Raw genomic sequence first — 23,289 nt, 5'->3', positions numbered from 1 at the left:
GGCTGTCTTTACCACAGGGCAAATGGGGCAGCTGCCCCTGGCCCAGTTGCTGCTGATCACTCGGCGCTCGGCTGTGTAGTCTGTGTGGAGTCATGTGACGCTGGCCACGTCACATGACCCCTCTGGCTCCCTATTTAAACAGGCAGTCTGCTGGCCACAGATTGCTTGTTATTTAGGTTCCACCTGCGACTTTGTCTTTCCTGGCGTACTTAACTCCTGCTGAATCCCTGACGATCCTCTGCCTGCTCCTTGTGTACTTTGCTGCTCTCCTGGTATTCTGACCCCGGCTTCCTCCTGACGATCCTCTGCTGACTCCTTTGGTACTTCACGACTCTCCTGGTATTTATGACCCCGGCTTCTCCTGACTATTCTCTGCTTGCTCCATTTGTTCTTCGTAGCTTTCCTGGTATAGACTCGGTCCGTTCACATTCTATTGTTTGTCTGGTCTGTCCTCCCTGCACTTATTCCAAGCTAGGGATTGCCGTCCAGTTGTCCCCTGTCATTAGGACTCGCGAGGCAAGTAGGCAGGCCAGGGGTGAGGGTGGAGCGCAGTGGTCACTTCCCTCCCTCCTGTGTGTGTGTACGCGACTGTTACAGAATAACAGGCCTACTGGAACCACTGTACCATGAATCCTCTAGTGACCCTGACTGAGCATGTGTCAAACCTGACGCAGATGGTGCAGGAGCTAGGGGAGAAGATTCATTCTCTAGAAATAGGACAAGACGCCGCTGCTCCTCAGGCCTCTGGTCCGAACTTGAGCCCTCATATGGAGCCACCGACAGAGGGATCCCCAGGAGTGGGCTCTTTTCTTTACCCCCTGATGCTAGTTGTTTAACCACAGTAGAGGGTTTTTTTCAGGCTCTGGGTACCCTGTATGATGAACTAGACAGGGCCCTGGTAGCCGAAACCACGCTGAAAGCATTGGTTCAAGGCAACCTCTCTGCGGAGGAGTATTGCACCCAATTTAGAAGGTGGTGTGTTCCCTCAGGGTGGAACGAGCCAGCTTTTAAGTGTAAATTCAGGTCAGGCCTATCCGATAATCTAAAAGACCTACTAGTGAGTTATCAGCTCCCAGAGACTTTTGAGGAGACTATGACCCTAGCAGTCCGACTCGACCGACGTGTGAGAGAAAGATGACAGGAACGACAGTTCTCTTCTCAGGTGCTGGTCCAGTCTGAGGTTTGTACCAGTAGTGGTGTTGAGGTCTCCTCAGAAGAACCTATGCAAATTGGCATGACCAGAGGGGATCAGCACCGCAGACGTGGGATCTGTTTCTACTGCGGAGATCCTGACCATTGGATTAATCAGTGTCCAAAGAGGATCCTTTCTGATAAGGCTTCCAAGACAAGACCACAAAGGGACCAGGTACTCCCTGTTATTACTAAGAGTAAGCTTTTAGTTCCTATAACCATTTCTCTCGGTTCTAATAAGTGGTCGGGTCAGGCCTTTATAGATTCGGTTTCAGCGGCCAGCTTTATTGACCATGGGTATGCTACTAGACAGGGTATTCCAATTTTTGTTTTACCTACACCCATCCATATCATGGCCATCGACTCCACTCCCCTGGTAGGGGGTACTGTGAGGTCATGTACCTCAGAGATTTCCTTAGCTGTGGGAGTGTGCCACTTAGAGAAATGTTCCCTGTTAGTCCTGGAGAACTTACCTGTCGAGGTGGTATTGGGGATGCCGTGGCTCCAATTACACAATCCTACGATTGATTGGACCAGAGGGGAACTGGTGAGTTGGGGCTCGTGTTTGTCTAGAATACGGGTTGGGTTCTCTGTGGAGTCTGAGGTATTACCCGCAGTCATAAAGGAGTATGCTGATGTGTTCTCGTCATTGTCCCCGGAGGCTCTTCTTCCCCATAGACCTTATGATTGCACCATAGTCCTGGAGAAGGGGGCAAGGTTTCTTAAGGGGCGTATTTACAATCTTTCCAAATCTGAACGTGAGGCCATGGAAGATTACATTAAGGATAGTCTCATTAAGGGGCACATTAGACCCTCGGTTTCTCCTATGGGTGCGGGGTTTTTCTTTGTTAAGAAGAAGGATGGTGGTCTTAGACCCTGTATAGATTACCGGAAATTAAATAAGATCACTAACCTCCCATTGATTCCGGATTTATTTAACCAGGTATGAGGGGCGGCCTGGTTTTCTAAGATTGATTTAAGAGGAGCATACAATTTAATCCGAATCAAAGAGGGGGACGAGTGGAAGACAGCGTTCAATACCCCGGCTGGTCACTTTGAATATCTCGTTATGCCTTTTGGACTCAGCAATGCCCCGGCTGTGTTCCAAAATTTCATGAACGATATTCTTAGGGAGTTCTTGGGAAAATTTGTTATTGTATATCTTGACGACATTTTGATATTTTCCCCTGATTTTAAGAGTCATGTGTTTCATGTTAGACAGGTGTTGGAGGTGTTGAGAGAGAACCAATTATCTGCTAAACAGGAGAAATGTGTCTTTGGGGTGCAGGAGATCCTATTTCTCAGACATGTTCTGACTCCCCACGCCATAAAGATGGATCCTAGCAAGGTTTTAGTGATTAAGGGATGGGTAAGACCATCATCCTTAAAGGCCTTACAACGTTTCCTTGGTTTCACTAACTACTACCGTAAGTTCATAAAGAATTTCTCGGTAATCGCTAGACCACTAACCGACCTCACTAAGAAAGGGGCTGATCTGGAAAATTGGTCTACTGAGGCCTTAGATTCATTTGAAACCCTAAAGGAGGCTTTCAGTAGCGCTCCGTTCTAACCCAGCCAGATCAGGAAAATACTTTTATCATGGAGGTGGATGCTTCTGAGGACGGGGCAGGAGCAGTCCTCTTGCATGGTCCTGCTGCCCTCACTAACCTGAGACCTTGTGCCTTTTTTTCCAGAAAGTTTTCCCCCTCTGAGAGAAATTGTGACATAGACAATTGAGAGTTACTGGCCATTAAGTGGGCATTTGAAGAATAGAGACATTTTCTTGAGGGGGCAAAACATTGTGTTACTGTTGTTACCGATCATAAGAAGCTAATGTTTCTCGAGTCGGCTAAAATGTTAAATCCCTGTCAGGCTAGATGGGCATTGTTTTTTACTTGCTTTAATTTTTCCATCACTTTCAGACCAGGAAGTAGAAATGTGAAGGCCGACGCACTCTCTCAGAGTTTCTGTGCATACCAGCCTACAGAGACTCCACCTGAAACCATTTTACCAGCTAAGGTCTTCCTAGCAGCCTTGTCTCAGGATATCATGACTCTCATCAAGGCTGAACAACACCTAGCTCCGTCGTCCACTCCTACAGATAAGTTGTTTGTTCCCGTACAGCTTCGTCTCCAACTGCTGGGTGAGTGTCATGACTCAGTTTTTTGTGGACATCCGGGCATTGAGGGCACTAAAGAGCTGGTTTCCAGATCATTCTGGTGGCCTACTTTAACTAGAGACGTCAAGTCTTATGTGTTGGCCTGCAAGGTTTGTGCGAGGTCTAAAACCCCTAGGACTCACCCGGCTGGGGACCTACGACCCTTACCCATTCCCAGTACACCCTGGTCTCATATCTCGATGGATTTTATCACTGATCTGCCACCTGCGGAGGGTAAGACTGTGGTTTGGGTAGTGGTTGATAGATTCAGCAAGATGGCTCACTTTATTCCCCTGCCTAAACTCAAGAGTGTGAAGACCCTAGCATCTTTGTTTGTGGAACAAATTGTACATTTACATGGCATTCCAGAAAATATTGTATCTGACAGGGGTGTGCAGTTTGTGTCCAAGTTTTGGAGGGCCTTCTGTCTGAGATGCCAGATTTCTCTGTCCTTTTCATCTGCTTATCACCCTGAAAGTAATGGACAGACTGAGTGCCTCAATCAGTCGGTGGAACAATTTCTCAGAGCATATGTTGCAGATGATCAACAGTTGTGGGTGAAATACCTTCCGTTAGCCGAGTTTGCTCTGAATAACCGTGTTAATTCCTCTGCTGGGGTCTCTCCTTTTTTTTGTAACTATAGCTTTCATCCTCATTTTCTTTCTGGGTCACCCCTCTCTATCACAGTATGGGCTCGGGTTCAATCGAACCTGGAAAAAGCTCAAAATACTCAAAGAGTCCAGGCCAATAGGAAACGTTCCACGGGGGGGAACTTTCAGGTGGGGGATAAGGTGTGGTTGTCCTCTAAAAATCTTTCACTCAAAGTTGCTTCAAAAAAGTTTGCTCCTCACTTTATAGGGCCATACGATCATATCATTTAGGTTAGAATTGCCCGACTCGTTCCACATTCACAATGTATTTCAAGAGTCCCTACTAAAAAAATACATCAAACCTGTTGTACCGTCACAAGCCGCGCCTCTGCCTGTTCTGGTTAAGAATTCTGTGGAGTATGTGGTATCTAAAATTGTGGATGTCAGGAGAGTGCGTAATTCCTTGCAGTATCTGGTGCACTGGAAGGGCTATGGACCCGAGGAAAGGTCTTGGGTACCAGCTAGGGAGGTTCATGCGCCTAGACTGGTTAAGAAATTTCATGAGGATCATCCCGAGAAGCTGTCACCTGAGTCCTTGGGTCCGGTGGCCCAGCGTAAAAGGGGGGGTACTGTCATGGCGCGGTCTAGGAGACGGGCACGTCCGGAGCACACACGCATCATCAGCGCGTCCAGCGTCGCCCGCGCTCCTGATAATACTATGCACCCCCGCCGCATGTCTATGCGCATTCATGAGAATGGTTTTAGGGCTGAGCGCCGAGCTGATCACTCGGCGCTCGGCTGTGTAGTCTGTGTGGAGTCATGTGACGCTGACCACGTCACATGACCCCTCTGGCTCCCTATTTAAACTGGCAGTCTGCTGGCCACAGATTGCCTGTTATTTAGGTTCCACCTGCGACTTTGTCTTTCCTGGCGTACTTACCTCCTGCTGAATTCCTGACGATCCTCTGCCTGCTCCTTGTGTACTTTGCTGCTCTCCTGGTATTCTGACCCCGGCTTCCTCCTGACGACCCTCTGCTGACTCTTTTGGTACTTCACGACTCTCCTGGTATTTATGACCTCGGCTTCTCCTGACTATTTTCTGCTTGCTCCATTTGTACTTCGTAGCTCGGTCCGTTCACATTCTGTTCTTTGTCTGGTCTGTCCTCCCTGCACTTATTCCAAGCTAGGGATTGCTGTCCAGTTGTCCCCTGTCATTAGGACTCTCGAGGCAAGTAGGCAGGGCCAGGGGTGAGGGTGGAGCGCAGTGGTCACTTCCCTCCCCCCTGTGTGTGTGTGTACGCGACCGTTACATGATCGGTAACGAGCATTTATAGGAGCAATAACTTCGGCTCATAGGAGCCAATACATTCTAATACTATACGGAGCTCCTGCTCCGTACAGTATTAGAACGAAGTTTTATGCGAATTCGCTCATCCCTAGTGATCATCTGCCAGAAAATCTGGCAGTCTAATACACCCTTAAGTTGTGCAGTTCGGCCTCCATGGACCAGACTTGTTTTTTCAGCACATCCAACAGATGCTCAATCAGATTGAGATCTAGTCATTTGGAGGCAAAGTCCTCAGCTTGAATTCTTTGTTATGTTCTTCAGACCATTCCTGGACAAAGCATTATCCTAGTAGAAGAGGCCACTGCCCTAGAGAATACCGCTGACATGAAAGGAGGTACTTGTCTGTACAATATTTCAGTAGGTGCTGCATGTCACATTCACATAAATGCGATGACCAAGCCTTTCCTAAAAGAGCAATTCCCAGAGCATCACACTGCATCTCCTTATCTTCTTCCCATTGAGCATCCTGGTGCCATCTCTCCTCCAGATAAGTAATGCATAGCTGCTCACATGATGTAAAAGAAAACATGATTCATCAGACCAGTCCACCTTTTCTTTATTACCCCATGGTCCATTTCTTTCTGTGGTGCAGCCCCATAAGCAGCAACCTGTGATGGCCTGTGTGTTCCGACCTCTTTCTATCATAATCAGCAGTAACATTGTCAGCAGTTTTACAGTAGTTCTTATATGGGATCTGACTAGACGGGCTAGCCTGCACTCCCCATGCACATCAGTGAGTGGCTTTCCTTGGACCATTTTTGGTCAGTACTAACCACTGCATTCCAGGAATACCCTACAAGACTGACCGTTTTGAAGATGAACTGACTCAGAAGTCTAGACATCACAATTTGTCACTTGTCAGAGTCGGTCAGATTCGGACACTTGGCCATTTTTTCCTGCTTCTAACAAATCAATTTCAAGAACTGACTGTTCATTTGCTGCCGGATATACCCTAACCTTGACAGATTCCATTGTCATGAGATATTCGATATTATTCACATCACCTCTCTGTGGTTCACTGTTCACTATTGCAAAAATACAGGATGTTGTCCAGTTATTAAATCTTCATGCAGAAGGAAGTGGAATAATCATCCACAGAATTAGGCATATGTGCCATTATGAACAATGCCATATAATAATGCTAATGCCGTAATGCAAATAATTGTTCTTTAGTTTTGTGACAGCCAGATAACACTCATAAAGCAGCGTCCCTCCCTATCTACACTGAGTGCCAGCTCTCAGGTCTATATAAAGGATGATGAGAGCACCAATTCTCAATATCAGAAGAGATTCTACATAAAGGTGAGTCACATTGCAATCTCACACATTTACTATATCTGAAGATTTTTTTTCTAAATCAATATTTATTTCCAATAAGAAGACATTTTATTGCAGCAAACATAGAAACATAGAAACATAGAATGTGTCGGCAGATAAGAACCATTTGGCCCATCTAGTCTGCCCAATATACTAAATACTATGGATAGCCCCCGGCCCTATCTTATATGAAGGATGGCCTTATGCCTATCCCATGCATGCTTAAACCCCTTCACTGTATTTGCAGCTACCACTTCTGCAGGAAGGCTATTCCATGCATCCACTACTCTCTCAGTAAAGTAATACTTCCTTATATTACTTTTAAACCTTTGCCCCTCTAATTTAAAACTATGTCCTCTTGTAGCAGTTTTTCTTCTTTTAAATATTCTCTCCTCTTCTACCTTGTTGATTCCCTTTATGTATTTAAAAGTTTCTATCATATCCCCTCTGTCTCGTCTTTCTTCCAAGCTATACATGTTAAGGTCCTTTAACCTTTCCTGGTAAGTTTTATCCTGCAATCCATGTACTAGTTTAGTAGCTCTTCTCTGAACTCTCTCCAAAGTATCAATATCCTTCTGGAGATATGGTCTCCAGTACTGAGCACAATACTCCAAATGAGGTCTCACTAGTGCTCTGTAGAGCGGCATGAGCTCTACATGGCAACAAATAAATTTTAAACGGCTCCACATGATCATTGCAAAAACAATTTCCACCTGACAAAATCTAGAGATCGTTTAAGGTGCCTGTAGATGATCAGGTTTTTTAGATGGAGTTTTGAAGGTAAAATCAGGTATGGATTCAAACATGAGGATAAGTAAAAGCTGTACTTTACACTACCTCTGCCTTTTCGATCCACACATGGTTTTATCTTCGAAACAGCATCTGTAAAATCAAAACCTTACCATGTATGGACAGCCTAAGGCCTCTTTCACACGGGCGTTGCGGGAAAATGTGCGGGTGCGTTGTGGGAACATGCGCGATTTTTCAGCGCGAGTGCAAAACATTGTAATGCGTTTTCCACTCGCCTGAGAAAAATTGTGCATGTTTGGTACCCAAACCCGAACTTCTTCACAGAAGTTCGGGCTTGGGATCGGTGTTCTGTAGATTGTATTATTTCCCCTTATAACATGGTTATAAGGGAAAATGATAGCATTCTGAATACAGAATGCATAGTAAAACAGCGCTGGAGGGGTTAAAAAAATATATAATAATTTAACTCACCTTAATCCTCTTGATCGCGCAGCCGGCATCTCCTTCTGTCTTCATCTTAGCTGTGTGCAGGAACAGGACCTGGTGATGGATCATGTGATGGACCATGGTGATGGATCATGTGATGGACCATGTGATGACCGGAGTGACGTCACCACAGGTCCTGTTCCTGCACACAGCAAAGATGAAGACAGAAGGAGATGCCGGGCTGCGCGATCAAGTGGATTAAGGTGAGTTAAATTATTTATTTATTTATTTTAACCCCTCCAGCGCTATTTTACTATGCATTCTGTATTAAGAATGCTATTATTTTCCCTTATAACCATGTTATAAGGGAAAATAATAATGATCGGGTCTCCATCCCGATCGTCTCCTAGCAACCGTGCGTGAAAATCGCACCGCATCCGCACTTGCTTGCGGATGCTTGTGATTTTCACGCAACTCCATTCACTTCTATGGGGCCTGCGTTGCGTGAAGAATGTTGAATGTAGAGCATGCTGCGATTTTCACGCAACACGCAAGTGATGCGTGAAAATCACCGCTCATGTGAACAGCCCCATAGAAATGAATGGGTCGGGATTCAGTGCGGGTGCAAAGCGTTCACCTAATGCATCGCATCCACGCGGAAAACTCGCCCGTGTGAAAGGGGCCTAAGACCTCAAAGCCATTTGTGCAGACTTTGAATGGTGCAACAGAATCCCTCTGGGTCAGTATTATAGACCCCATGTTGTGCCATATGGTAGTTTCATGATGCAGTATATTTTCCACAGAAGCAATTCATTATCAAAGGTCTTGCAGTTTATATAATTACATCTTATACTAACTAGGGCTACACCTAGACTTTTTATAGCCTTTTTTGAGTGACAGCTGTAGTCCAAACCAGTAAATTCCTAGGAGCTTTCTGAGTACATACACTGAACGTAAATCACAAACATGATGTGAAAAAACCTGATATATGATCACTTATTGTAACATCTGTCTGTTCAGTCTCTCAGATAACTTTACTGTGTTGAACTTCCATTCACTATGATTCGGCTCATACTACTCCTGGCGGCCGCCTGCGTTATGGCATATGGTAGGTAATGTTCATATCTTCTATTGAAACCTGTTATGGAAAGTGGTTGCCCAACCACTGTGCCAACCAACCAGTTTCACTTTGGGCTAGGGCGTTATTCTGGTAGTCCCCTGCTTTTAACCCTAAAACCCATGTACAGGGATCTGGATTTTGCTGCAGGGGTGCAACCAGACTACTTGGAATTGTACCAGTGTGGTTGGCAACTGACCCCCACAGGAGTCAAAGACACTGATGTGAAGCACTGAAGGATCAGGCAATACTTGTAGTCAGGGCAAGCAGAGTTCACGCAAATCTGTAAAATTAGTCCAAGGTCAAGGCAAGCAGGCAGCGGAGGGTCAGAATCGGTAAACAGGCAGAGTTCAGTACATGGGCAGACCAAAAAGAACAGCACACCATAACTTGAAAGTAGCAAGCTAGACAATCTAAAGCTCAGGCACCCTCCAACTGGAGAAGGTGCTTTATATATTCTTAAGACAGACAGCCATAGGATGTGTAAGAATTAGGGAATGTGCAAGCTGGTCCTTCAAGAGCCAGTAAGCGCATATACCCTACGGGCAGGGAGATCAGGCTGGGCAGAGAAGCACAGGCTTCTGACTACAGTTGAAGAATGAGACTACGACAGCCAGGCCTGCTGTGGGTTAGGGCTCATGCACACGAACGTATTTTCTTTCCGTGTCCGTTATTTTTTTGCGGACCGTAAGCAGAACCATTCGTTTCAATAGGTTCGCAAAAAAAGGAAGTTGCTCTGTGTATATTCTGTTTCCGTATGTCTGCATTTCTGTTCCGCAAAAAAATAGAACATGTTCTATTATTGTCTGCATTACGGACAAAGATAGTACTGTTCTATTAGATGCCAGCTGTTCCGTTCCTCAAAATACGGAATGCACATGGATGTCATCCGCATTTTTTGCGGATCCATTTTTTGCGGCCCACAAAATACATACGGTCATGTATATGACCAATGAGGAAGAGGAGAGGCAGGTGGTCTATGCTGCCAGGCAGGAGTGGGAAGATGAGTAGAGTTTCACCCGTTTCCTCCCAAGAGAGTCCAAAAGAGTCGGACAGCGGCGGGCATGGGCTACCGTGCTAACAAACATGATTTTTTTTTGTTATTAATTTATGTGACCCATTCACTGTTACTAAGGCTGGAGCTACACCTATACTTTTTGTAGCACTTTTGATTGATTTTAACTATCGAGTGACAGCTGCAGTGATTGCATACAAATCAATCTATTGCTTTGGACTACAGCTAGAGCTCAATATTGAAAATCAATTAAAAGCACTGCAAAAAGTATAGGTATAGCTCCAGCTTAAGCATTTCACTTTGGGTGGTACAGACTGCATTGCCCATACCACATCACCAAAGCACTGCTCAGAGTGTCGGAGGAGTCGTTCTTTATATTAAGAGTAGTTACATGTGGATTTTTTACATGTATTTGCTGTGGATTTCCCCTTTGGAATTGCAAGGGTGAAACAAGCAGCGGAAATCCACAGCATAAAGTTACTTCCTCTGGATTTAAAATCTGTAAAGTTACTTCTTCTGGATTAAAAATTTCTGTTGTGGAAATTTTATCTAGAGCGTGGATTACATTTTTAAAAATCCTAGCTGCTACTGCATATGCTTCAGATTTTCTGCCGCAATTCCATTGCAGAAAATCCACAGAGAATATGTTATGTGGCCAAACCTTTGGCTCTTGCACACGACTCATATTGGAGCTAGTTGCTTGAAAATTTGACCATCTGCAGATCTTAGCAACACCTGCTACTTCCTCAATTTGCATGAGACACACAATAATGGCAATTTCTTACTTTTTTCCTTAGTTTTTCCAACCAGGCCACCCACTTATCAGCTGCTTGAGAAGGCAGCTGCACTCGCAGTAGCACTGTGGCCTTCTCCAGTTTTCCCTAGGCCATGTGACGTCACGTTCATCGGTAACATGACCTTAGGTGCAGCTCAGTCCCATTGAAGTGAATGGGTCTGGGCTGCGATACCAACCACAGCTTCTATACAATGTAAGGCGCTGTGCTTGGTGAGCTAACAGAAGGCTGCGGCACTACTGTGAGCCCTTCTGCCATCTCAAACATCTCCTTCTGCCATCTCAAACATCTGATCAGCAGGGTTCCCAGGTGCCGGACCCCCACCAATCAGATACAGATTTTTTGCTAGAAGCCTCACTATTCACTGGGTGTTTTTATTTTTGTCTTTCTTGCTTCTTTAAAAAAAAAAGCAGCAGGATCAACTTGCAGGATAAAGGGCTGGATGGACAGATCTCTTTTTTCAGCCTTACCAACTATGGGGAACATTTATTAAGACGCCGGTCTTAATAACCCCTATACCTGGCAGTGGATCCGCCAGAGTTATGAAGAGTTTACTGGCTTTTGTGGATCCTCCGCTACTTCTAAATGTAAGACAGCTTCCTTGCTGTCATACATTTAGACCATTTTCTATGCCAAAAATTTAAAATGGTAAATGAGATGGGCCTACCAGCTGTCCCCTTTTCCGCCCACTTCGCGCCCCCTTTTTTAGACCTGGTGCGAGTGGGGAGAAGTCGCAGATAGCTGTGCAAAGGACCTTTGCAACGCAATCTGCGCCAGAAATACGCTTAATTTAGGCGGATTTCTGTTTGATAAATGACCCCCTGTTACTATTTTACTATGTTGGAGCTTTTGGCGTGTTTTTCAGAAGCTTTGACAGCACCCCCTATACAGGGGAAAACACCATAAAGAAGACACTAATGGTAAACCAGACTGTGTCCAAAAACACGAGAAAAAATGCTTCAAAAGCTGCAGATGGCCAAAATAAAACACTGCACCTATTTTACCTGTAGACAATCTGTGTAAGGACCCTAAGGTGTACAAACATGCGATCATATGGAGAAATTCGCGCCCGCCATATTCTTTTACATTGTGAAGAACTTTGACCCATGACACATCCATCAGCTGGTACAGGACAGCCAATTGAGAAGTTTCAGCACATGGACATACCCCCTACCTTATAAATAAACCTGATCTGGCCGCCATTTTACATTCTGTTTTTTGCCAGTATAGGGAGAGGTTGCTGTGTGGAGCAGGGACAGGCTGTTATGGACACCAAACGCTAGCTAATATGGCCACAAAAGTCCTTTTAAGGACTGGTATAGGTGTGCTATCGATAGGTGTGACATACTGAGGGGTGCGATATACTTATAATATACTTTTATAATGAGTCAAAAACACATAGATCTGTATAGTGATCACCTGGAAGTCAGGGGCTAGGGGCTTACTAGGGACATTTTTATATAGGGTAAGGTTCCGGACGGGGTCGCTCTTATCAGGGCGGGTGGTCTCTGGTTAGGCTATCAGGGCCAGAATAGCACCCCCCTGTAGGGCAATATCAGGGACTGTTCTTTGCCCACCCGGTCCTTCAATACCACATCATCATCTAGCCCAGGGATGGATGTTTTTTGCTTTCCCTCTGGGATTCATAGATGTGCACTGGAACCCCCCGGATTGTGGTAGGACATATGGTTTCTGATTTAGTACCACCGAGCACTTGTTATTGCCGACCACATCTATGCTTTTTGCTTAACTTTAATAATTTAATTTATTTTCATTTTGAGGGATATCTTTTCCATTCACACGTCCGCAAAATGGGTCCGCATCCGTCCTGCAATTTTGCGGAACGGGTGCAGACCCATTAATTTTTAATGGGGCCGGAATGTGCTGTCCGCATCCGCATTTGCGGATCCGCACTTCCACATCTGTGCTTCCGTTTTCCGCAAAGAAATAGAACATGTCCTATTCTTGTCCGCAATTGCAGACAAGATTAGGCATTTTCTATTATAGTGCCGGCGATGTGCGGTCCGCAAATTGCGGAATGCACATTGCCGGTGTCCGTGTTTTACGGATCCGCAAAACACTTACGGACGTGTGAAGGGAGCCTCATAGTAACATTATTAAAGGTTACGTTTTATCTTCATGTATATTCTAATGGATTGCCTTCCTTGTACAATGTTATAATATACTTTCTATGTTAGACAGTATATTATAGTGCATTTGTATTGTGCGGCAGTTGTGTGCGGTTCTGCTGCGATACTGCCGGTATATAGAGGGACAAGCGTCATTGGAACAAATCATTTCTACTGGTGTGATATACCAGTCGCCCCCCCCCCAAAAAAAACTGATTGAAGCAGGGTGTTATATACCAATATACTTTCTTTATAGTGCATTTGGGTACTGTATAGTGCATTTGCGCATGCGCGTACGCGAAAATAATATTGCCGATATTTCACATTGAAAAAAATAATGAATGGAGATTGCAAATTCTAATAATAGATCTGGTATGTCACTGTCCATGTTGTGGGACTATCTGGTATGTCACTGTCCATGTTGTGGGACTATTATTTCTTGGCTGCAAATATGAGCTGAAGGTTTTTTAGGTTCGCCTGCCATTAAAATGAATGGGACCCCGCCGCGAACTTGCGGTTTGTGAACATTTGATCGCGTTTTCACGAACCGTCCCGGCAGATGTTCGTCCATCACTAATGACAATAAACAGAAAACAGTAATTCTTTCTAATATTATTTTTTCCCTAACATCCAGGATGTCCCAGTATCATCAGTAAGTCAAGCTGGAGTACAAGAAATACAAACTGCAGAACTGCATTAAAAACTCCGGTCCCTTGGGTGATCATCCATCATACAGTCACCCCGACCTGCACGTCAAGAGCTGCTTGCACCACACAGCTGAGGAACATTCTAAACTATCACACCCGTACTAATAAATGGTGTGATATTGGTTACAAGTTAGTATTGAGCTTTGTAATTCGTGACTGCGGTGGTGGGGATGGGGGGGGGGGAGGATATTATTTTATTTTATACATGTTTTACACTGTTTGTAGGAATATTTTATCTCTGACCATAAAAATATTTAGTTTCCAAAATGCCCCATAGGCACTAATTAATGGTGCAACTTTCCAGGAAGTCACCTGTATGGACAGCAGAGCCTATGCTAATGTAGGCACTTTGGGGAAGACATACAGAACATTGTGATGGGGCATATGTTTGCCCAAGGCTCATGAACTTATATTCAATTTTATTCAGCGGTGGGTAAATGTCAAGGCTAGCCTTATAGCCTTATTACACCTGAAGGTAATCGTGAAGATCATCGGCCTACAAGCATTATGTATGAACGCTCGTTTGCAATAATCTGGCAGTGTAATACTGCCATCGATTACTGGATGAATGAGCAAACGCTTATTCATCGGGTATTGGTAATCTTTTAGCAGGTTTAAAAATCCTCGTTTGTCAAACAATGATTCATTATAGAGACGAGCGATCAGACGAGCTTCATCTGCAGGTTAATAGGACCCTTAAGGATGTGTGACCCTTGCGGCTGCACAATCAGCCATTCCTGCGAAATGGACACAACAGATGATCTGGCACCTTAAAGGGCATCTGTCAGCAGATTTGTACCCTGGCTGAAAAATTATGTTTTAATATATGCAAATAAGCCTGTAGGAGCAACTGGGGTGTGGCCATTACACTTAGAGGCTCAACTTTGTCTGCAAATACCACACCCTCTCCGCTTTGATTGGCAGGGCCAGGTGTAAGGACATCTACACTGCCTGGCCCTGTCCGTCAAAGTGCAGAGGATGCACCAGTTACTGAGGGAGCAGAGCCTCGAGGAATAATGGCAATAGGATGTTTCAAGTTTCATGGAATGGATCAATACAAAATGAAATATTTTCCCTGATTGTTTCACAGCTTTATCATTGGCAATGACGGCAACATATATGAAGGTCGTGGCTGGTCAAAACATGGGTCTCATGCCAAAGGTTCCAACGCTCTATCCATTGGGATTGCTTTTATTGGAAACTTTCAGAGTAAGTTGAGAAATCAGTGACATGAAGGTTGTGGACCAAGTAACTCAGTTTTTCTTTCTCTTAAAAGCATTTTCCTACATTAACAAGTGGTGGCGAATTACTATGATATGCCATCATTACTAATAATGGAGGTCTGAATGGTGGGGTCTCCATGATTCTCAGAAGGATCCAGCAGGTTTTCTGGAATAGTGCTGCAGACTGCACAGAGAAGTCATGTAAAAAAGCACAATGCATTTTTTATTTTTTTTTAAGACAGACATCCAGTCAGTGGCCTCCATTCTATGGGCTTGTTTAATGAATGCACAAGCACCTTTCCTAGCTCATATGGTAAAGCAGACTACTAAGATGCAGCGTGAAAGGCCATGAGTAAAGCACAGAGGCCCCTTAAGATTTTTTGCCTGGTCCTACACCCACTCCTAACATAGAGTATTCCATAACATGACACTATGGGAAGCAAACAAGATGCACTAAACCTAAAGCCTTTTATGTACAGCATTACAGCCTGTATTATAGCCCTGCATTTACCAGATTCGGGTGGATATAGTTTTTTTGGGGGGGTCAAATAAGCACTAAGCATTGAGTAATAAGTTCCCAATATAGATATGTGCAGTTATCAGGCTGGTGGTGGGCAGTTATCTTTAGGCCACGTGTAGCACAAGTTTACCAATTTTTTTTACTAAGGGCTCATGCACATGGTCATAGCTGTTTTTGTGGTCTGCAAATTGCGGATCTGCAAAGCACGGATACCGGCCGTGTGTGTTTCGTATTTAGCGGAACGGAACATCCAGCCCTCTATAGAACTGTCAGAGTATAGCACATGAGCTATTTTTTTTGCAGGTGCCGCAGTGTGCTGTCCATGTCTTTTGCAGCCCCATGGAAGTGAATGGGTCCGCATCTGATCTGCAAAAAATGCGGATCGGATGCGGCCAAAAACAATGGTCGTGTGCATGAGGCCTAACTTGAATTCTCTCATTTTGGAAACCCCACAATTGTCCTCCAACAGGCGACACCTGAAGGCTTTGCTGGCCATGACACCATGAGAACTGAGCAGTTCTGGCATAAATCACCTGAAGAGATTCATTGTGGATAAATGTAAAGTTCTGCATCTTGGTAGTATTAATCTCCATGCATCAAATGTCCTAGGGGATGTAACACTGGGGGAGTCACTTATAGAGAAGGGTTTGGGTGTCCTTGTGGATGGTAGAGTAAATAACAGCACAATGTCAATCAGCTGCTTCTAAGGCCACCAGGACATTGTCATGTATTAAACGAGGCATGGACTCGCGGGCAGGGATGTTATATTACCACTTTACAAAGCGTTGGTGCGGCCTCATCTGGAATACGCAGTCCAGTTCTGGGCACCAGTCCATAGAAAGGACGCCCTGGAGCTGGAAAAAGTACAGAGGAGAGCGACTAAACTGATAAGGGGCCTGGAGAGTTATGAAGAAAGATTAAAAGAATTGAATGTATTTAGTCTTAAGAAGAGACGTCTAAGGGGGAACATGATTAACCTGTACAAATATATAAATGAGCCATACAAAAAAATACGGTGAAAGCTGTTTCATGTAAAATGCTCCCAAAAGACAAGGGGGCACTGCCTCCGACTGGAGAAGAAAAAGTTCAGTCTCCAGAAGCTTCAAAGCTTCTTCACTGTAAGAACTGTGAATCTGTGGAACAGACTCCTCAGGACGTGGTCACAGCAGGAACAGTGGACGGTTTTAAAAAGGGTTTAGACGAATTCTTAAAAGTAAAAAACATTAATGCTTCTGAAAACGTGTAGAAATCTGAGTCTCACTTTCTTCTGGGATTTGCGTCCCCATCGATCCCTTGGTTGAACTTGATGGACTTATGTCTTTATTCAACCGTATTAACTATGTAAGAGAGACAGTAGCATTATTTTCTTTCTCCTTCTAAAAAGAAGGGGTAGAGTAAGACAATGTTATATATAAACCATCTGGGAACTTCACCAATTGGAAAATCAAGGAAGACTCGTTTTGGCATGTAGATGGCGATACATACGCTTCCACTCCCCACTAAAATTTATAGAAGATACAGAAACCTATGAATGAATGCATTGGGCTACTTGCATATCTCCCATTTATTCCAGTGAAGATTGAATACAAATACACACCAACTGTCTGCTAAGGCCTCATGCACACGACCGTTGTTTTATTCCGTGTCCGTTGTTCCGTTTTTCGTGATTTTCTGCGGACCCATTGACTTTTAATGGGTCCGTTGAAAACTCAGCTAATGCACCGTTTGTCATCCGCGTCCGTGATCTCTGGTTCCAGTCCGTCAAAAAAATATAACCTGTCCTATTTTTTTCACGGAAAACGTTTCGCGGACCCATTCAAGTCAATGGGACCGTGAAAAAACGCGGAGGCACACAAGATTGTCATCCGCGTCCGGGTCCGTTTTTTTCCTATCATTTGCATGGCAAATTTGACTTAGACTTTTTTTAACTTTCCTTCATGTCTGGTGATCCTCCAAAAATAAAGGAAGACACACGGAAACAAAAACAGAAACGGATCACGGAACAACGGAACCCCATTTTGCGGAACGGAACACAACAACGGTCGTGTGCATGAGGCCTAAGACTGGGTTTACACATTCTATTTCATGATATATTTCGCTGTCAAAATATCATAAAAAACTGCTTTTACTGCGATTGCTGCAGTTTTGTGGTGTGGTAATTGTTCATGCAGTCTTTACAAGAAAAACACGTTTATTTAACAGTATTCACCTGTAAAAAACAAGAACCATGTGTGACACAGTAAAGGGAGTTGTATTTTCCTCCCAGTGTGTGCTCCTGGACTGATTAATGGCCAGGTGGGGTCATGTGCCGGTCTGGGTTTTGACAATATCTAGCTGCCTTTAACCCCTTCAGTACCCTGTCATTTTTCACCTTAAGGACCAGGCCATTTTTTGTGTTGATAACTTTAAAATGCTTTGACTTATCCAGGCCATTCTGAGATTGTTTTCTCATCACATATTGTACTTCATGACAGTGGTAAAATTGAGTAAATTTTTTTTTTTATTATTTATAAGTAAATTCCAAATTTACCAAAAATTTAGAAAAATTAGCAAATTTCCAAATTTCAATTTCTCTACTTTTATAAAAGATAGTAATGCGTCCAAAAATAGTTATTACTTTTCATTCCCCATATGTCTACTTCATGTTTGGATCATTTTGTGAATATCATTTCATTTTTTGGGGACATTAGAAGGCTTAGCAGTTTAGAAGCAAATCTTGAAATCTTTCAGAAAATTTCCAAAACCCACCTTTTAAGGACTAGTTCAGGTCTGAAGTCACTTTGTGAGGCTTACATAATAGAAACCACCCAAAAATGACCCCATTTTAGAAACTACACCCCTCAAGGTATTCAAAACTGATTTTACAAACTTTGTTAACCCTTTAGGTGTTCCACAAGAATTAATGGAAAATAGAGATAAAATTTCAAGATTTCACTTTTTTGGCAGATTTTCCATTTGAATAAATTTTTTCCAGTAACAAAGCAAGGGTTAACAGCCAAACAAACTCAATATTTATGGCTCTGATTCTGTAGTTTACAGAAAAACCCAATATGTGGTCATAAACTGCTGTACGGGCACACTATATTGCGCAGAAGAAAAGGAACGCCATACATTTTTGGAAGGCAGATTTTGCTGGACTGGTTTTTTGACACCATGTCCCATTTGAAGCCCCCTGATGCACCCCTAGAGTAGAAACTCCATAAAAATTACCCCATTTTGGAAACTACGGGATAAGGTGGCAGTTTTGTTGGTACTATATTAGGGTACATATGATTTTTGGTTGCTCTATATTACACTTTTTGTGAGGCAAGGTAACAAGAAATAGCTTTTTTGGCACTGTTTTTATTTTTGTTATTTACAACATTCATCTGACAGGTTAGATCATGTGGTATTTTTAGAGAGCATATTGTTACGGACGCGAAAATACCAAATATGCCAACTTTTTTTGTTGTTTGTTTCAGTTTTACATAACAAAGCATTTTTGAAAATTATTTTTTAGTGTCTCCACATTCTGAAAGCCGTAGTTTTATTTATTTTTTGGCGACTGTCTTGTGTAGGGGCTCATTTATTTTGGGTTGAGATGACGTTTTGATTGGTACTATTTTTGAAACAGAAAGAATTATGTTTTAGTGTCTCCATAGTCTGAGAGCCATAGTTTTTGCAGTTTTTGGGCGATTGTCTTAGGTAGGGTATGATTTTTGCGGGACGAGATGACGGTTTTATTGGCACTATTTTGGGGTGCATATGACTTTTTTCGCTTGCTATTACACTTTTTGTGATGTAAGGTGACAAAAAAATGTTTTTTTTTTACACCGTTTTTTTTTTTATGGTGGTCACCTGAGGGGTTAGGTCATGTGGTATTTTTATAGAGCAGGTTGTTACGGACGCGGCAATACCTAATACGTATACTTTTCTTTTTTTTACTTAAGTTTTACGCAATAACAGCATATTCTGAGCCATAGTTTTTTTTCTTTTTAGGCGATTATCTTAGGTAGGGTCTCATTTTTTGCGGGATGAGGTGACGGTTAGATTGGTACTATTTTGGGGGGTATACACCTTTAAATCGCTTGGTGTTGCACTTTTAGTGATGTAAGGTGACTAAAAAATTTTTTATTTAGCACAATTTTTATTTTATTTTTTTGACGGTGTTCATCTGAGGGGCTAGGTCATGTGTTATTTTTATAGAGACGGTCGATAGGGACATGGCGATACCTAATATGTGTACTTTATTTTTTTCCTCTATTTAAAAACATTATAATTTCCCTTTATTTTGGCAAAAGGATATATATATTTTATTTTTACTTGAAACTTGTCATTTTTTTGGAAATGTTTTTTTTTTTTTACTTTCTTTTGTCCCACTCTGGGACTTCTACTTTTGGGGGTCTGATTCCCTTTACAATGCATTCCAATACTTCTCTATTGGAATGCATTGGCTGTAAGTTTAATACAGTGGGCTGGATCTTACAGGCTCTCCCCCAGACGGCAGCCCCCATGCTTAAGCCTTCCATGCCATCGGGTCCCCGTCACATCGCATGTGCCGCGGTCAGCGCGGACCACGTCACATCAAGGGTTGATACGCATCGATGCCGGCGCATGCAGCAGGGGTCCGGCTATCAGTGACTGCCGGACCCCTGCCGCAGATCGGGCGGGCACATCTCCTGCACTCGCCAGATCACAGTCGCCGTACACAGGTCCTTAAGTCACGGACATCTGCGCCATACATGTATGGCGCGGGTCCTCTACGGGTTAAAAGACAGCTGGGTTTACCAGAAAGGATCTCTGTATTGGGATATGAGGCTTTTGTCAGGCTTGGAGGGCTGAGACCACTGTGAGGGGAAACAGGCCGCCTAAAGCCTGTTCATGGACTCTTTGAGGCAGAACTGCCAACAGGGTGTGAACTAACACCAAAACCACAAGGTGACTTTTTGTGTTGAATGTGACTTTTTGTTTATGAACTTGCCAAGTGTGAATAAACACTGAACTGTTTGATTTAAGAACTGGTTGGTGCCTCTATACTGCATCCGCTTATCCTGTCTACCAGAGCGAATCCCTACACATTGTAAAAATTCATGCATTTTTGTCATGTGGTCTTTTGTAGTATTTTTTTCCATGAAAAAAAAAAAATGCGACAGGTAAGAAACGTACGAACCAATCGCGTTTTTATGGTATGTAAAAGTTATATCATTTGATTGTTTTTGCGGAGAAGATGCAGGGACATAAGGAAAAGAAGAAAATGAAAAATTATTTTCACTGAATATTCTTCACATTGTTCTCTTTCCTCTGCCGTACCTCACATTTTCTTTTTTCTCCCCTACAATCAGACGGTCTTCCATCTCAAGCAGCCATAAACGCAGCCAAACGTCTCATCGAATGTGGGGTCAACCTCAAGAGGATCAGAAGGAACCACACCGTGAAGGGTCATCTCGATGTCTTCAGCACTGCGTGTCCTGGAAATGCTTTATATAATAACATCAAAACATGGGCCAGGTTCAAGTCTGGCAAGCAGTCATTGCCATAGGGAGCAATGCATACTGCAAGAATTGTAGCATAATAAAGCTGCACGCTGCACTTATGGTGTCTCCTGTATTTAATCGCAACTGGGGAAAACATAAAAAAAGAAAATTCATAATAAACTCTAGGTCTACACATTCAAAATGAGCCCATTGTATAGCTCCTTGAGGTGCTGTTCATGGTTACTCAGTGGTATTCTTTTTTATGCACCAATAAACATCTATAGATGCTTTCTTCTCCTGGGGAAAAGTCAGAGGTGGACTGGGAACTTAGGCCGGTTTCACATCACCATTTAGTTTCCCGTCCTTCTGATCCCTCAGAAGTACTGAAAAATAAACAAAAAAACAGATCCTGTATTTTAAGCATTCATTATGCACAGTTATGCACTTTTTGCATCAGTTTTAGCCATTTCCGTCAGAGATCCGTTATTTTAGATGAAATAAAAAACATTTTTCCATCTAATCCTTAAAAATTAGAGCCTCCTGTGGCTTGTACAGCATGACCGTGGGAGATTGTTGCGAGGGAAGCGTTCCTTCCCAACAATCTGCTGCTTGCCCAGAGCTGTGGAGGAGCGATCGCTAACGCCATCACTCTTCGCCATAATGACTCGTTGTTTCCCGGCAGCAGATTGTGTTTACACAGCACGATCTGCTGCCGGGAAACGAGTATTTTTGTGTTCGCACAAACCAACCAATTACTCGATGAACGAGCGTTTCGCATTTAAACCACCAGATCAGCGCTAATGACTGTTACTATGAACACTCGTTAGCGATGATCTATGCGATTCTCAGCCCATGTAAAGGACCCTTTAAACATAACTAAGTCTTTTTTTTACTAAGTGCAACATAGAATTTATTACAGCAGCAGGCTTTTAGTGCAATTCTTCTCTAGTTCCAGCAAGGATATAGAGGCAGGTTGATTGGTGGCATTGGTGGATATCAAAAATAGGCCTTAGATCCAAGTATTTTTACCAAATTAGCCATTGATAATTATATAAAGTATATGGTACCAATATCTATAGTGAAGAACATTATGATTTCATTTGACTAATGGACCTGAATAACTGGTTCAAAATGATTGACGAGGGAAGAAACATATATTTATATATACAAAAAATAAAATATAAAAATAAAAAATAAATCAATTAAATGAACATAATTAAGGCTGTAAAAATCAAAAATATTATGGGAAATAACCACCATGGAGCTGTAGCTGTACTCCCTGAAGACCTGAAGCCTACAGTGATCCTAATACTCTGGAAGTGTGATTGACTGATTTGCACCTTAATCATGTATATATAGATATATGAACAAAAAAAAAAAAAAATTGCAAGTAATGAATTAATAAAAAGTTAATGCAAGTAAAATAATTAATAATGCAGACTTTTGCTATATAGCCAGCCTATTTTTTTTAAATTAAATTTCTCTCTTTTTTAATTTTTTAATTTTATATTATTCTATATTAAAATTATTAATACCTTAGCATACAGTATTATATAAAAATAAAATAGAAATGAAGTCCTGGAATTAAATAAATAGCAGAGAGATATCTGGTCCTATTATTGAACATCCTACTTTTCTGGAATAATATAGTGAAACGAACAGAATTAATAAACAATAGTCTAGGTGAGGCGGAGATAGGGATTCTGAGAAAATCTGTCTAAATCCAAAGACATGCGCACTAAGTAAAAGAAGCCAAAAATGCACTTAGTCCCAAGACATGCGCAGTAGCACACGTAGTTGAAAAGGAGAATTCCACTATCCCCGCAAACACTGTAGGAAAACTGAGGGACGTGTGGACTTACAGCCTATCATACCTCAACAAGGCAATATATTGGAGTCTATTGGTTACCTCCTCTGCCTTTAACACGAGCTGGTGGTACAAGACAAAGGCTGAACGGACGGGATGATCCCACCCCCAATCTTTAAATAGTCCTGAAATTAAACACTCGTGTTCGTAGTAGCTCCATCACCCCTGAAGATGCCATGTTAGGTGGCGAAACATGTCGGGAGAGCTGCGATTAGGGTTTTAAGTTAAAATGGTCATGTATGGACGCAGTTCTGAATGTAGTTGTAACACGGAGTGCGCTGCAGGCACTCCGATACCTTTGTGAAAGTTTGTGTCATCATATAGGCAGGGAGAAACAATGATTAGGGATATATAGAGTTGTGAATAATATAAATCAGGGATAGCTATCCTAGGTAAAGCAAGCTACCCATCCCATAATAGACCCTAATTATATCCACTTTGAGAGAGAGTTTTATTGTGGCCAAGTGGTAAGCTACGGTTACATAATAGCTCGATGTGAGCAACATTTCAATACTACTTCATGTCAACTCTCACTCTATAATAACTGAAGGGTACGAAGTGAATATCCCTCAGAGATCTCCCACCCACTGACTATAAGTGGCGAATACTCAGTAATAATTATTCACACAGTTGTGCCTCATGACCACTTTATTTTAAATCAAATATCGTTTGGTTGTTTCTCTT

The 23,289-nt window shown here is 42.8% G+C and overlaps 1 protein-coding gene across 3 annotated transcripts; it reads left to right on the top strand.

Annotated features, from left to right (window-relative positions):
* The first annotated feature begins 310 nt into the window (after nt 1-310).
* On the top strand, nt 311-21,872 carry LOC121009230 (peptidoglycan-recognition protein SC2-like). 3 transcript variants are annotated; one of them, XM_040442206.1, is made up of 7 exons: nt 311-339; nt 5,549-5,621; nt 6,472-6,589; nt 8,801-8,888; nt 13,470-13,671; nt 14,633-14,751; nt 20,607-21,872. In XM_040442206.1, the coding sequence occupies exons 4-7, from the start codon at nt 8,840-8,842 to the stop codon at nt 20,801-20,803; spliced, it is 567 nt and encodes a 188-aa protein (XP_040298140.1). In that variant the 5' UTR covers nt 311-339; nt 5,549-5,621; nt 6,472-6,589; nt 8,801-8,839; the 3' UTR covers nt 20,804-21,872. The 3 variants fall into 3 exon arrangements, with proteins under 3 accessions (XP_040298140.1, XP_040298142.1, XP_040298141.1); XM_040442208.1 differs by lacking the exon at nt 5,549-5,621 and having other exon boundaries at nt 325-339; XM_040442207.1 differs by lacking the exon at nt 311-339 and having other exon boundaries at nt 5,457-5,621.
* Nucleotides 21,873-23,289: the final 1,417 nt, after the last annotated feature.

The sequence above is a fragment of the Bufo bufo genome, chromosome 8 (assembly GCF_905171765.1).
Source record: "Bufo bufo chromosome 8, aBufBuf1.1, whole genome shotgun sequence".
In the NCBI taxonomy this organism is placed as follows: Eukaryota; Metazoa; Chordata; class Amphibia; order Anura; family Bufonidae; genus Bufo; species Bufo bufo.
The sequence above is the reverse complement of the archived record's forward strand: the minus strand, read 5'-3'. Positions and strand labels throughout refer to the sequence as shown.

Excerpts from the sequence above, each read along its gene's own strand:
- LOC121009230 (XM_040442206.1), top strand. The coding sequence starts at position 8,840 with ATGATTCGGCTCATACTACTCCTGGCGGCCGCCTGCGTTATGGCATAT. Across the intron at positions 13,672-14,632 it reads TGGTGTGATATTGGTTACAA|CTTTATCATTGGCAATGACG; the intron begins GTTAGTATTGAG and ends ATTGTTTCACAG. Across the intron at positions 14,752-20,606 it reads TTTTATTGGAAACTTTCAGA|ACGGTCTTCCATCTCAAGCA; the intron begins GTAAGTTGAGAA and ends CCCTACAATCAG.